This window comes from Heliconius melpomene, chromosome 3 (assembly GCF_056956725.1).
Source record: "Heliconius melpomene rosina isolate 202511_hmr_F chromosome 3, ASM5695672v1, whole genome shotgun sequence".
Classification (NCBI taxonomy): domain Eukaryota; kingdom Metazoa; phylum Arthropoda; class Insecta; order Lepidoptera; family Nymphalidae; genus Heliconius; species Heliconius melpomene.
This window is the reverse complement of record NC_140391.1, coordinates 641,958-658,994: the sequence shown is the minus strand read 5'-3', so window position 1 is coordinate 658,994 and position 17,037 is coordinate 641,958. Positions and strand designations below refer to the sequence as shown.

Genomic DNA, 17,037 nt, shown 5'->3' with positions numbered 1-17,037 from the left:
ATACGGTATTTGACGCTATTGTGACGCATTTAGGGACGTGAGGTGGTTGTGGGTTCCAACTTTACGAGGGAAATGATTGGATTTAAATTAATTGTTATTTATTGTTGAGGTCCGTCATTAGTTCCCTGAATTAGGAGGAAAATTAGCAAACGATCAGTTAAAAGTATGGGTTAATTGGGAGGGAGCACTGGGTTCCCTTTGCTTTCTCGTAATGCGAGGGAACCCAGTGTTAAGTCACTGCGTTCCCCATATCATGTTAAGTGGCGGAACTCGTTACCAGAGTGAGGATATTAACATATTAAATATTTCATTTGTTCGAGCGGGAATCGAATCCACTACTTGTTGAGTTTACAGCCGCTTACTTGTGCCTCTGCGTAACGATCGGCATAAACCAACCTTATATTAAAGTGTTTAAATAAATTTTACGTACGAGTATAAAGCTAAACCTAATTAGTGTAAAATCGTCCATAAATAACTATTACTTGATTATACTTAATAGAATATTTTATGGTTAACTAAAATTTCGTATATTTTGATGTTGTATTACAGTTTTATAGGATATGGGTTGAACATAATTACAATTTATTATTATGTATTTTTCTCATAATAGGTAACTAATGCAGTTATTACTTCACCAGCTTCTCACGTCTCCTTGCAAAATATAACATAAATAAGGTACATAAATATATATCTATTTTCCACAAGGTAAAAGTGTTTTTTTTAAATATAACTAAGAAGAAGATGACCATTAGTAGTAGTAGAATATCGCCTGACCGTAAAGTGTAAATGCGACATTTGTGGGCACATAGTGCTAAGACGTTCTGTTCTCTATTCTCCATCCACTTTTTCAAGACGGAACTCTGTCATTGAGTGACGGAATGCCTTGAAAAATTCGGGGAACATAAGCATTTTAATGGGAACGGAGTGTCTTTACAATAGGTTCCCATGTTGCTTCTGCCAACCCTATGTGCAGGATATGGCGAAAAGCAAAAAAAAATATATAAAATATTAATTTCATCCGTATTAGTGTTGAAATAAAAACAAAAATTAAAAATGTCGTTCAAAGAATAAAAAAATCATAAACATATTTTATAGCTAATTTGCAACAAAGTTTTCAATGCAACATAAGTACGTAATGAGTTTCATCTAATATATTGGTCGTAAAAGCTTTATGAAATTTATGTTCACGCAAAGTTTTTCAAGCGGATGCGGTCGTGGCGCAGTGGTTATGTGTTCGATTCCAACTAAGGATTATGATTTGTTATTTTTAATTAGGTACTACACTCTGGTTACAAGAAAGAGAGCGGCGTAGAATTCGGGCGGAGAGCGGAGGACAGATCATTTTGACATTAGGTTGTATTACCTATAATTGAATGTGAGTAAGATAAAGCTTCTGGTATAAGGAATCTGTGAAGAAAGGACAGAATGCAGGATCAATGTAAATGGATTGAAGAGAAGTTGATAGTTGGGAAGTATGTTCAGAAGAGATGGAAGATACGAGGTGGATGTGGAAATGCTTATCGGTAGCAGGGTAATGGAGCCTTAGATAGATATTTATGATTGTTAAATTAGAAATGATATAAGCTTAAAACATATTCTTTAGATGTCAATTTAAGAATTGGGAAACATTTCAACCCCGTATCATATTATAAGTGTGTATTGCGTGTTATTATAGAAGCGAATACAGATAGGCTCAGGATTAGTAAGCTACCGTCGCGTCGTTGCGTGTACGTGTGTTTTATAGGGGCTTTGCATTACCATACACCTTACTTTACGCTGTGCCTTATACAACTATATAAGTATTGATAGGAACCAAGTATTTTAACAAGTATTTTCCAGAGGAAGGAATATGAAGGGAATTAAAATTAATAGGGTTAACTTTTGGTTGATCTAAGATTATGAAATTTGGCAGCTAGCAACTACAGAGTAGTTTGTGTTTCAGAAAAATAAATTAAAATTATACATTTGTGGTTAAATCCTAAAAAAATATAGTCTTAAAAGGGGGGCAAAATTTTATATTAAAGCCGCTAGTTCTTCAAGTGAGGTATCAGATGAATGGGCTTGTGGACTGAATATGAAGTTCAATTTTTTATACCTTCTTCCTCTACTCATCAATCGTAACAATGTCGATCCTTATTTTTTTAAATTAAAATTATAAATTATTTAATCAGACTTTACATTTTAAATATATATTTTATAACAGTATCCCTAAAATTTCTATCATTTTATCGCTGTCCTCCTTTTTACATTTACTGTACAACAATCCTTATATGATTGCTCTACATTTGCCCCTGGACGTGTAGAGCGGCTCGTAGTGAGGGGGACTTGTGTTTGGTAATGATAACAAAAAATAAATCTATTTTTAAGTCACTCTATGAAAAGTTTTATATTGTATTATACGTGTACCTACTGGTTTTCTTTTACAACTTCGTTTGGGTGGATTTGATAACGTAATTGAAAAAAATATTTTTCCCTTCCGTAATGGAATTTCAGAAAATCCTACCTTGGAGTTCTCTTTCGTGTAGGGTCCTTACCCTACAAGTCAAATATCAGAGAGCTACACGCTACGCGCTGTCTGTCATTCTCTCAGTAACGGAAGAGTCCTATCTTACTACTTTAGTGCCTAAGCTCGAGTGGTTTACTAGTAACCCCTGAAGAGTTCCACTATTCAGATCCTGACTCCATCACCAGACCACTTTTTATTGTGTTGTCACCTAAGCCACATGTAACTGCCAAGTTTCACGATGATATAATTATTTTTATAATAAGTGTGTCAAATTCAGTCTTAGTCTTAGTCTTACCTAGTTAAAAATAGACTTAATAAAATCGTGATAATAATTTCGTCATATTTTGGTATAGCAAGATAAAACTTGAAATTTAAATAAAATGCATGTTCAGTAAGAGGAGAAGAAACTTTGTGCTCAATTTCTGTTTTATATTACGTGATTATATACCGTGAAGTAATATGTACATGCTTCAGGTGTAGTGTATATAGGAGATAACATTTCTAAAGCACTGTACCGGCAACGACTTAGCGATTGAGTAAGTTGATTAAATATTTTAATAATTCTTTAATTGAATATAAGAAAAACTTCAAAATATTATATTTTCTTTAAAAGTTTTTGCCTAAGTCCTTGCCGTTTTGTGGCGCAGCTGTACAGAGTGTATTTGTTTACATGACGGTAATGGATTTAATTCCTGATATCTAAGTGTCGGTGTTGATTTTCGTCTTTTCTACACGAAATGTTCGAAAACTTGCGAAACTGTGGAAAACGGAGTTTACACTAGGTTCCCTCTTTTTTCCTCTGCCTAGACATAATGTGGTGCTACAAAAATTTCTTTTGTTACTTCGTTTTCGTTATAAAAAATTATGATGGGATTTGTTGCAGTTTAAACTAATAACTAAAGACTAAAAACATTAAGACAGTTCCATAGTCAATTTCACGGATTAAGGTCTTGGCATATACAACATGAATAGAGAAAGAGAAAGAAATATTTAATTTACACACTACTTTATAAATTATTTTTTTAAGAAGCTGGATTCGGCATGTGGCAGAGTAGAGTATGGAAGAATAATAATGTTAAGATACTCCGTTCTCTATATTCTGAAATTCAATGAAAAAAAAAAACAATAATGAAAAAACGATTCGTATCAACAACAACCAAACATTTTCAGCTTCACGTGTTGCGTAACGTAATTCAACGCCGCTCTTTTGCCTTGATACCAGATTGAAGAAAAATATAAATAAATAATAATTCATTCCACCGAGTGGGAATCGAATCCGCAACCGCCCCGTTACAGTCACACGAGATGAGGAGAACGGCTCACACCAAACGGTTGTTCTTCACTACTTTTCTTAATATGTTACAAAATATATTAGAATTCTTGACGTGTGGTGTTGTTTTAATGTCCATTTAACGTACGTCATCTGTTTTGACGTCTTATCTCTACTACGGCGATCATTAAATCGTGAGCCGGTAAGGTACGGGGGAGTCTCTACATTTATACGCAGGCAGTTAAATAACCTACTTTAATTTGAATTTTTGATTAGAAAACTTAATGGTATAATGTTGATTGTGCAGCTTAAAGTATGTTGTACAATTATTGCGTGATTTGTGGTAGAATTTAACGCCGCATTTGACTGGCGTTAGAAAAAAATATCATCTACGTAGAGCAGTAATAATTATTGTTGGGACGAGAAAACACAGGGTAGCCTCGAAAAGCTATTATATTTACTTGTTATATTATTAAATGTTAGGTCATAGTTTGATTAAGAAATTTTTTAAATAGAAGATATTTTTAACATTTAGAAAAAGAATTAAGTAAATATATTAGTATAACATATTAAAGAAGTTTAGTCTAATAAATTTATTTGAGTATGTGTAATTTCCATTCTTTGTTTAACCTATTAAATATTACTTAATCAATTATTATTATCCATTAAATGTTGCATAGAGCTTAACTGAAAAATAAAAAAATGTATATTTCTTTCTACCTGCGCGTTTGAATCTGTGTACGCATCTTCTATATAATAACTGTCAGTGAGCGCTGTCTGTATGTTCGTTAGTGTCAAAGGTCGCGACTCTCCCGCTGACACGAGGCAAATACCTCGCGTTCCCGTATTTTGACACACAGACGAACAGACCAACTGTCAAACGAGACTTTAGACGGCAAATAGAGGGAAAAGTTACAATATTTAATATTAAAGGCCTTTCATATATTTTTTATTACCAAGCAAATCTTTTATTTAGGAAATTTCGTTTAGTTGCTCCTTTCTCTATGTGCCGCTGATCTATACTAATATTACGAAGCTGATGGGTTTGTTTGGTTGAACGTGCTAATCTCATGAATAATTCAAGTAGTGAATGAAAAAATATATTTTTTAAGTAACTTCACAGTATTACGGTAAATTGTATCAATTATATATTTAATTATATACAACATATTTATATACGCACATATATTATAGTAATATGGTATTTTACATAGATTTTATATTTAAAAAAAGAGCAATGATTATATTTTTAAAAAAATCCTTTCAATTTGTCTGGCAATGTCTCTGGTAGATAAAAAGCTTATTTAGCCTTTGCCATAAGATGAAAGAATTTAATATGTTGGTTTAGCATTACGCTAAATCCCGTTTACTGCTAGCTAAGCAGAGGGAACCTAGTACTAAGAAATCAGCATTTTAACCAAAAAAAAAATTCTAGATATGAGTGGCAGAAATGAACGCCAGACAAATCTGAATAGTAACGAATAATTACACGGTAGGCTATTAAGACCAGCTTCCTTATTGTAAAGTGTCAAAAGCACTTTAAAGACATTAATCATTATTCATAATTAATTTGTTTAACCTCTACAAAACAGTTTCACCTTGAACGAGTAAGCTGATTTGAGCAATCACTTCAATCTATTTCTATTCTAAGGTTTTTACGAAATAAAATAGGTACATGGGATTTGGTATTTGGCGCGCGGCTTCGCCCGCTTGAAATAAAGATTTTTTTTATGAACCATAATTATTTTATTTTTATGAACGCATTTAAATAAAACAAGATTTTTAAAACACGATAGCGAAAACTGTTATAAAATCGGTCAAGCTATTTCTCAGATTAGAGTGCACAGAAAAACAGACAATGATAATTTTTAATTCCATATCTGGAATGTGGGTAAACACTACAGAACATTAACACAAGGCTCTCTTTCCTTTCTTTTCTGTTTTGAATTTATGATGTTTTGAGTGTGCCTAAAGTCAACGATATCAGAATCATAGACATATTTAAGTCCTAATATTTTATTTTTGTGTTTTCTTTGTGTGAGTTTACCCTACCACTGTATAAGAATAAAAAAGAGAAACAAAAACGTGGACATAACGCTATGATGAAATGGAAGGACCCTTTTATCATAAAAAACAGAGATGTACCTATCATTATTAAATCAAACGACACATTAAAACTATGAGGATGCAACGTCCGGTGTAGAAGAATTAATATATTTTTTACGATTTTATCGTTTACAATTTTTTATCGATTTCTAATTATAAACTTTATTTTTTAAAAGTATTTTTCATGGCTTTTCTTTGAGTGGCGCTCAAGTAATGTAAAAGCCTCGCGAACTCTATGTTTGTTAATGCTTATCAAATCTCAAATGAATTTCTTACAGAATTTCTCAGGATTTATTTAAAGTTATAGAAAAGCAAATAATTTTCAAGAAATTACTCTTATTTTCATATTGATGTAATTTGATGAAAGAAATATAAAAATAATTTTAATAATTATTTTATAAGGAGTCCAATTACTTTTGTTATTGTTGTTTTATTATTATAATACATATTATGAGGAAGTAGTTTAATATGTTTAAGTTATAATAATTATTATCATTTGTACGAAAACATACACATAAAAAACATTCGTAAAGATTTATAATCCTAATATAGAAAAATCTAAAGAGAAAGTTAATAAGCATAATATGGGAACAAAAACTTACCCGTTGGTTTGGGAACATTTCTCTTGACTTGCATCCACTTGTACGTCGGCACAGTGGCGTGGGAGGGGTGCGGTTGGTGACCGACGTGATGGTTCTGCAAGTCCTCTCTGGGAAACTCCCGGAGCCCTCCGAACTCCTCTTTAGGAGAGTAAGGGTCGAAGTCCCCACAGGGCAACGGCGACCCATGACTATAGTGCATGCTCGATTCATCAACAAAGTGCATATTGTATTTGGTTTCTAAATAATGATTGTCTAATTTATGTTCATGAATATGCATTTCCTCTGGTCGAGGGACATCCTCTCTATGCTTGAAAGCTTCAGGATGCGGCGGGATAGGATGTATAGGATAATTCTGTTGCAATTCACCATAGTCCAAGTTAGTGTAACACAGTCCTGTGTCAGTGCTGATCACGGGGGTGGCCTCGTGGGTCGGCTGTCCGTGGATAACGGGTTCGTAGTACGGCGTAGGTTCGTAATAGCTTTCATGGTAACCCTCGTACGGTGGCTGATAAGAAGCACCTTGCTGATAGTATTCCGCGCTGTACCCGCTCTGCTGATTGTTGTACATACCGACGTCCATAGTCATCATGTTTGTCATATACACGTATATATGCAGATGTTATATCACACACATCACTGAACGGAACCCGTCACCGCGGTCGAGTGTAACTGGTAAAGTCGCGAAGTGGCAGAGACCGTCCGCACCTCAGGTGAGCCGGCTGGCACTGATCGCGTTCACGTATAGCCAAACTATTTTTCTTGGCCGCACCTAAAATTTTTATACGCTGTCTCTATCTCACATACATCGAACTACACTAGCGGAAAGAGACAGCGCAATTAGCTCCTGATAAGGAAATAAAATGTGTTTAGTGGAAAGACGTTGCGTTTACACTGTAAAGGCCAGTTTAAACATATTGCTACGGACGACTGAGCTCCACGACGCACAGTCAGGTAGACTTTTCAGAAAAGTAACCAAGAGGCGTGGTTTGGGAGAGAGGCGGGGTTGGTGGGATCGACTCTACCAATAACAAAACTGGAAATTAATGGCGATTTCGTATTGGCCGGTGCGAGATAATAGTTGCGAATCTGGAGGCTGGATGAGTGTTTTTTATTTACTCCGCGTTGAATGCTCCGGGTGTTTTTACGCGAAACGCTTCAATTTATTCTCGTGACGTAAATCGATTTGGAGGTGTGAGCAGTTGCCTTTGCTCCTTTGTTGTCAGTACCTCCGCTACAGTACCTCCTGTAGCGGATCTTGTACATACATACATACATATATTGTTATTATGTTATCTTTTCAACTGCTCCTTTAAAACATGACATTTTATGAATAGTATGCATATGTCAGTCTTTTTGTTGTATAATTTTGAAATAGTTGCTTGATGTTTTTTCTGATTGAGATTTCAAGTGATTTTATTGACAATTTGTAGAGAAATTTGTTATTGTAGTAAAGATCAGGAAAAAATAACGCATTTTAATTAAAAATTTAATTAAAATTATTATCAAGAATTCAATTCAATTCGATCAGAAAAATCTTATTTCTGGACTAGTTTTCTTTAATCTTCTTTCTTTTGTAATAAAAGTTGGTATAAAATGTTGTATATGTCTCTCAAAATTGCCGAACCTAATATACCTAATACTGTTTAACTTTTAACTGAAGATAACTATAAGCAAATTTACTTAAATACAATTTTAATTATGGAAAAGTATTGCAAAATATACCTATATTGACTGAAAATTAAATGAAATTTGCTAAAACGTCTCTTAACGTTTTTAAAAACATTGGGCACAATCGATAGAAAAGACATTTCCGTTTCCTCCCGAGGAGTGTCTCAGCACTTGGTTCGCAAGTTCCCTCTGCCTACCGTGTTAAGTGCAGGATACAGCATGAAACTAAAGAAAAATTAAAGTGTCATTCCATACTCTCTAAAAAAAAATACTTTTCTAGAAAACGTATAAACTTTGAACGTTGCGGGATTAGAATTTGCGCCTCTTGGGAAGTTCCGTCCATGTCGGGAGATTTTTATACATTTACAAAAAAAAGTAGTAATAAAGTATACCTATTAGTAGTACTTATACTATAATAGTACTTACAATAAATAGTGTATTTCGTTATTTATTGTTATAAGTATCTATTAATTATTTAATTTTCAAATAATATTTTATAATTATACTGAAAGGCTGTTTTTGTAAAGTGTAATAAATCAAAACCTCTACAATTTGGTTAAAATGTGTGGCTTGACCGTATAGTAGTTTTTGGTTTAGTAGCTTTTTTTTACATAGCAAGATGGGTAGAGGAAACTTGGAAACCTAATGTTAAGACATTTCCTTCTCATTAAGATATTTCCATTCCTCGCTTTTCGCCAAATTAAATAAATATTTCCTTTCTTCGAGTGGGAATCGAACCCAAAACCAGTGGATTTTGCAGCACACTTTGTGCCCCAGCCCCACGACTGGCCTATAGGCCTAATAGGTTAACTCTATAAAACTAAATATTAAGAGACCAAGACCGACTCCAACTTCTAATCTAATTGCTGCCTACCAGACACGTTGACACCCAACCACGTCCCTTATCTCAAAAACAATCTGACACCATTGACATTTCATTTTCTATATAATTGTTTCATCTCAGCAGTACCAATTTTCCAAACAATGACAGAAATGGGACGATTGTGATCTCGAAGCCCGATGTAAGCGCACCACCACACAAGCGCTGACAAGATAAACTAAAATCTTGAAATTCTATACTATACTACTTCTATACTATTCTTTATGATGAAGGCAGTAAGATTTAAATTTACTATAAGTGTCTATACATTGTTTTAAAATTATTAGCACCTTATGTCTTTTGGATAGAGTGTAGAATAGAATTGAAGAAGTGAATAATGGAGGGTATTTTAATGAGGCTGGACGTGTTAATGCTACAGGCGGGACAGATAACGATGTAACTGATGATCGTAGGGATGAGCTTTTTTGGAGGATAGATATTATTTTTGAATTGGCATTTAAGTAATGAGGAGGATAAATATTTTTTTGAATTATAATACAATTGCTTTTATTAGTATATGTGTGAAAAATTGTATAAAATAAAAAGGTCCCTCAAATTATCTAAATATATTTATTTTTTATCATTTAGAATTCCGTCACGTAATAGGTAATGACTCAAAAGAAAATTGAGCGGTTGGTTGGAAATAGGAGTTTCTTAATAATAATTATAGTAGGAGGAAAGCTTAATTTTTATAAATACTATACAAATATTACTTAGTATAAATAATAATTAAAAACAAAAATGTTACAGATTAAAGCTACTCGATAAAAAAACATCGACTGTTCGTTCCCCTATACTGTATTCAATTAAGTTGTTGAGTGGTGAAATCCATCTTTGTCACACTTCATACAATACTATCGTTCCATCTCTTTCGCACGGCAACGGAAGCACTCGTTGTGAGCCAATGATCATGATAGGGGCAGTGGCAAGGGGTTAAAAAAAATTACATATTTTATTTCAATGCTATAAATTAAAGGTTTATACCTATTGCAAATGTTTTTGATAAAATATAGTTTTTAGATATAGATGGCGGAATATTTGTTTTTGTATGAGTAGCTTAGTAGCTTCCATTTTGGTTCTTTTTCTCATTTTTAAATCAATAATGAGAGAAGGTAGAAGCTAGTGATGAGTACCTCTGGTTATGATCTTGACACTTATTTTACTATTGAGTTTAAAGGAGAACAAGTACAAGTATTTGAGGCTATTATGGCAGAATTACAAACCCAGAAATACAGTGTTAAGTATTACATATTGTATTTGCACTTTATTTTTAAAAAGTACTTTGTATATTTATAAAAAATATTTAATATATTTATATAATACAAAACTAATGAGACATGTAAAAAGAAGACATGTAAGTGAATATATAAAAGCTGTATTAAAATTACAATAGTTATCTAAACACAACGTATACCAGACGCGCGTCGTCGCCAGATTATAAATAAAATATCCATTTTTTCCAATCGACTCACATCATCTCAAAGTCATTATAATCTAACAAGAATATCATAATATTTCTGATTCAATGCCATTACCATCCTCCCACTCATTTATCTCGAGAAAAAAAAATCTTAAAGGCATTAAAGAAACGCAACGTTATCGCGACGTACAACCGCCCTGACAGACGTCTCTATACACTAAACAATGGCCTATCATTTTACACGCTATTAAAAATGTTACAACCCTATAAGTTTGGACTATATCACCAAAAATATAGAGTCCAAATTTGTGTGTTCGTACCAAAATTTTCAATGTACAACCTTTATTTAATATGGGCTTTAATTGATTAAAATACAGTCTATATTTTATTAACAAATAACAAAGCGCGTGTTATAATAAAAATGTTATAACCGGCTCTATATTCTAGAATGTATTGTAGAGTTTAAGTTTTAACTTTTAGGGTTGTATATCGTTTGGGTTCTAAATTGAAAGGGTTATTAGTCATTACTCAATAAGCATATCATAGTGTTGTGACGTGCCGTTTGATTAATAATGGAGCGAACATGTTCAGTGAGTTTTTTAAGCAACGCGTAACGCTTTCGACCGATTTCAATGTTGACTTTTTCTTTATCGCATTTTTAAATTATTTTTTACCATTTCTGTCAACATGAAGCGACCTGATTTTGTATTGGGGACAATTAAAGTTATACTTTTAATATTAATCATTAGTTCGTTTTTTTTAGTTTTTTATTATGCTTAGTTTAGTTTTAATAAAACTTTATATCTTAGTAGTTTCTACCTGAGGCTTCGCTTGTGTGGTCAAATGGAAATTACTAACAATTGTGTATGACACATTTTAAGTAACATAAAATAATTAACGTAATGCTTATAGCCTGACTTCAAAAACTACATGGACTATCCAACACAAAATAACTTTTCAATTCGGAACAGTTGTTCTTGAGATAAGAGTGTTTCATAAAGTTAATTCTTCTGTTGACAGTTTCAGTACAATAGTGGTATAGATTATATAGTTGTAGGGTTAGTTTTGTCGTTTTTATATCTATAAAATTAGAAAAAACAGATTGGTAACTATCTATGAATCTAGTTAATAGTCATTCAAATCAAATCTCTTGAATAGGACCTAGGAAAGGTTCTATTTCCAAGAATACAATATATTTAGAATAATTTAAAGACATTACTGGATGGAAAATTAGTACTATTCATATATTTAGCTGTCTTAGAGCCATTATTAAATTAATAATACTTTAATATTATATAAGTTTTAAATTCTTTCGCTTTACTTCGAGGTTGCAAGGGCGCAGTGGCAAATCGTCTAAATGTAAACGCGACCATTATAAGTTCGATTCCCACTCGGGACAATAAATTATTCTTATTTCCTCGTCATGGCAAATATTAAGCTGATGGCGGAATTTAATTCCGCCGCTCAAAAACTCTTGGATTCCGCTAAAAAATATTCGGGCAATGAAATGTGTTGACAGTGAGTTATCTCTGCTTATTCTCATAAAACTTAAGTAAATAATTAATATTATAAGTTTATTAAGTTGTAATATAAGTTTGGGTTAACATGTGAATGTTTTACCCTGTAGGGACCCACCTTCGGTACAAGTTGTCTGGTTTATCTGCAACCAAGACGGATGAGGACGAAACATATCGCCAGGGAGTTGTAGTTTTAGTAGAGGTATTATCTTACGCTCTCTCACTACCTTCTTAAGTCGAGTGAGGATAGGTATGTTGCATCATAAGAAATGAAGGATAGGTATAGGTAGACGCTAGTCGTAGGGCGCTAAAAACGTGTGACTGTTAATGCGAGAGGTTGTGGGTTCGAGTCCCACTAGAGGAACTATAATATTTAATATTTTCATTTCCTCTGAGTGTTTTAACACTACTTTCCACCGTTGCAGATAGATGAGGGATTTGAATTGTTTGGAATTGTCCAATTAATAAAAAGAAATTCCTCCATTAATTATACATTATATATTATATACTAGCAACCCCCTTGCGGCTTCGCCCGCTTTTACTACTGGATTATTCATATAATGTATGTTTGCAAAGCACTTATAATAATGTGAAAATTAATTGAACCCTAATGCAACCCGCATTTTCGTAGTCTAAATCTTCGTTGCTATGCCTCTATAGCGGGCGGGTTTTTTTTTTCGAGCTTGTGGTTAATGCTGAAGAGGGTATTCTGTCCCTGATGAAAAGCAAGCACTACGTGGCTGCCTGTGTGGAAAATTAAATAGAATGCATTGGCCGGGAATCGAACCCGGGCCGCCCGCGTGGCAGGCGAGCATTCTACCACTGAACCACCGATGACTGCTCATGACGCGCTTGTATAAGCAAAACGTCGCGAGGCGCGTTTCGCAGCAAGGATGTTTTAATAATGTAACAACTTCTAAAGTACTTATTAAAATGAAAAAACAGTAAAAGACAGTTTTGATCTACATTAAATGGCCAACGTAACTAATATACTTATTTATATGCTGAGAGTCAACGACGTGATGTGTCAACAATTAAATGCGTTTTTCTCTAAAACTATTCGCAATTTTGAAATGTTGTAAAAAGCAAATTTTACCTTCGTTTAAGGTAGAAAATTAATAAAGTATTTTAAAGGATAAGGATTAACACCATTATGGAAAAATATCCCTCACAATAAAAAATATATTGAAATTACTATTTTTAGACAGAAATGTGATCACTACACGTTATCCTTAAAAGATAAAAATATGCTGTCGCGGACTTTTTTGTAGATCTTATTAAGAGGAACAATACTCCAGTACATTATTTTCATGTAGTACTTACCATTAAAGCAGCGCATGCGCGAAAGTGTCTCAACGGGTAGGATTTTAGACATACTTAACGTATTTATGTTAATTTACATAAGAATGTACAAATAATAAACTATATATAAACCTTCCCTGAGAAATACTCGACCTAATGGTGAAAACCGCATAAAAATCTGTTGGGTGGTTTAGAAGAAGAAGAGTTAGAAAGTTCAGACAGACACGAAAAGCGACTTTGTTTTATAAGATTACTAGCGGACGCGCGCAGCTTCGCTTGCGTATTTAAGGGTGAATTCTAATAACCCATGAAATATGTGTTCAATGAAATATTTTTAAGAGTCTAAATTTCAAATTTTATAAAAATCGGTGGCGATTTAAAAATTTTTCCATACAAACTTTCAACCCCTTATTTGCACCCTTAGGGGGTGAATTCTAGAAAATCATGAAACATGTGTTTAATTATATACGTTTAAGAGTCTGAATTTCAAATTTTATAAAAATTGGTGACGATTTAAAAAAAACCTATACAAACTTTCAACCCCTTATTTGCACCCTTAGGGAGAGAATTATAGAAAACGATGAAACACGTGTTCAATTAAATACCTTTAAAAGTCTAAATTTCAAATTTTAGAAAAATCGGTGCCGATTTAAATTTTTTTCCATACAAACTTTGAACCCCTATTTCACCCCTTTAGGGTTCAAATTTTTCAAAATCCCTTCTTAGTGGATGTCCAGATTACGAAAGCAAACTTTTGTCCAAATTTAACGTTTCTACCATCAGCGGTTACGGCTGTGCGTGCGTCTTACCTCAGTCAGTGAGGACAAGTCCTTTTATATATATAGATTACTCATTATTTATTTTATTATTTTATTTTCTAGCTAATATACGGCAGTAATATTTTTTAAATAAAAACAGTTTTGTTGCTAATGTAAATATATTTGAAAATTATTTGAATGAATCGGCCGTCGGCATTGCTTACACAAACTTATACGTTTCTTACATATTTATATTATAGTTCGAAACAAAAGAATATAAATGTTACATTATTTCCATAACTTCATACTGTATCCCGCATAACTCAGAGTATGTAGAAGGAATGCTCTTCACTTTCCACTAAATTCTCTAGACATGTATTGTTGAGGAGTTGGTTTCCTGGTTACAAAGGCGAGGATAAGGAAAATATTAAATATTTTATTTCCTCGAGTCGGAATCGAACCTGTCACACTTCTCTGACTGCACTCAACAGTACACAATATTACAGAAGTATATAATATAACACTAAAAAACCTATACAAATAACTAATAATTCATAATTATATAAACATAATATCATGGCTTCCCACGGCCATAAAGCCTAGACTAAATTTTGTCATATATTCGTATCGCTCATTATATAAATACATATCTTCACTTGAGGATTTCTAAGATTGCGAAAATTAAAGTTGCTAAAAACATTATCAAACTGGTCAAGTCCAAGCCGGACCGCCCACGGAGGGTTCCGCGCGATTTTCAGGATTGTAGGTCGATACAAAGTCTAATTTTTAAAAGGTGAATGTTAAAATATTTTGGACGTATGCACTCATTTTGTATCATAAATATATAAGATTGTAATTTTTTTCCATAAAATACCTATAATATATGAAGGTTTATAGGTCAGGTAGGCAAGAATCAATATACACAAAAAAGCACCCGTTTTTTATTTTAATTGTAGTTTTCGTATACATATGTAAGTCTCAAGAAAACAAATTTAATAATATCACAATAGTCAAGAATAACGTGTAAATAAACAAATTAGGCTTTCACCCTTGACAGTTAACCTTGAGCTGTCAAAAATGACAGCTGTCAACGCGACAGCGGCTGTCAAACGGCGAGTGGCGTGATGGAGCGTCGAGTGATTAATTGACGCGGTTAATTGATTTGACGTAATGTTTTAACCCGTTTAAATTAAAGTTTTGTAACTACGAGTTTACTTTAGAGACAAGATCATGGGTTATTTGGATGCCTGATTCGTAGTTAGTGTTTCATGCATTATAATAATAATTTTATAAATATACTTTTAGCAGCAGTTTAACTCTTTTAAAGAATCTCAGGATTTGTGTTGCAAACCTTAGTTCCTCATTTTCCGCTGAATTTTCAAGTGTTCTGTGTTGTGTGCAATATCTTCATCGCCATCATGTTTACTGTCTGTCTGTCTGGAAGGTCCCACTTTTAAAGGCGTTTTGTAATTTATTGCATAATTTGGGTCGTATCTAGTTCTTTTCACAAAATGCAGCAGTTTGAACTTTAAGTCAGTGACCTTTGTGACGCATCTGTTAAGTGATTTTGAATTGCTTTCGTAACATTAATTACATATTACTTACTAAAATAGTAAGCATTTACCAGAACAGACAGACGGCACCTAGTGTTGTCACACTCCATTCCCCACTTTCGGAATAATTAATACCAGTGCTTAAAAACAAAAAAATTATTATTCCCTCGAATGTCCCGAATCGAATCCACAATGGTCATGTTTACAATCAGCACCACGATGGTATCAAATAATAATCGTGGCGCCGTGGGCCATTTTACTAAAATCGCGATTGTTATTGGTTCCATTTCCAGTCGGTGGAAATACAATATTTATATTATTTATATGTCTCCGCTCTGGAGCAAAAATGGGTTGGTGCGTGCGGCGTTCCCCAAACTAAAGTTAAGATACTATCTTAACCTTAGTTTCCCCCGCTTAGCAAGGATACGCAGGATATAGTGACATTGACAGAATACAGCATGGAAATAAAAAACCTTATACGGTGCTATAAATATATATATAAAAGTACCCGAGAGTATAGTGGACCCGAACGCGGCTACGCCCGCTTGAACTATACGAATATTTATGAAATTATTTTCAGTTTTCAATAGAGAGATGCGATAAGCAAGCTCATTTTGGGTGAAGTTTTCTAACAACAAACTTAGCAAAACGTTGCTTAGCAACGACGGTTGTTATTAACATGGCGGAATAAATTGCATGTCAGATTAATAAGTATTTTAATTATTCGTATTTATCGAAAATATTACAAATATGAGAAAAAAAAGTATCCTATGTTCATCCCGAGACCCTCAAAAATCTCTCTATGAGTATTTTATCACAATTAAATTAGCGGTTTGGCCCTGATTGCGTAAAAGACAGACAGACAGACAGAGTTACTTTCGAATTTATAATATAGGTATGGATAAATCCAATTACAATACGTTCGTTTGAGATTGTAGAATGGTAGATTATTTGAGAGCGATAAGATTGTGATGTTGTAAAAATCACGAAGTTTGATATAATTTCAATGTAGCTATCATTATCGCGCGTTATCTTTCTCAAGTGTTGACTTTCTAAGTATGTTTTAGTATAGCTTTTTACTATGACTTTGCTTGCTCGCAAGGGCATTGCTCGTATCTTTTAATTGCGTTGACTTACAATTTGACTTGATTATTCTGTGCTCCAATAGAGCATTGATCTAAATATTTGATATTAATTTCAACTCGATACCTTCACGCGATCTAGAGATATATGATCTTAATAGACATACGGACAGCAAGGTGATCCTATAGAGGTTTTGTTTTTTTTTCTTTTGAGGTACAGAGGAAAGTACAGAGAAATGAGTAGAACTTGATACACGCTATGTTAAAAAACATTTTTAATATGCTTAAACGTAAAAAAAAAGAAAAACTGATAAGTGTATCAGATAAGTCAATATCTTAATATTTATACTTCTGTAGTAGATAATAAATTATT

The 17,037-nt window shown here is 33.3% G+C and overlaps 1 protein-coding gene across 1 annotated transcript in view; it reads right to left on the bottom strand.

Moving 5' to 3' along the window:
- The window catches only part of LOC146539760 (uncharacterized), a 36,279-nt gene extending 28,863 nt beyond the window's left edge, over positions 1 to 7,416 (bottom strand). The window contains exon 1 of the mRNA XM_085207584.1: positions 6,485 to 7,416. Coding sequence (XP_085063710.1) covers positions 6,485 to 7,082 — 598 coding nt within the window. The 5' untranslated portion in view covers positions 7,083 to 7,416. The remainder of the gene's footprint in view (positions 1 to 6,484) is intronic.
- Between the last annotated feature and the right edge of the window lie 9,621 nt (positions 7,417 to 17,037).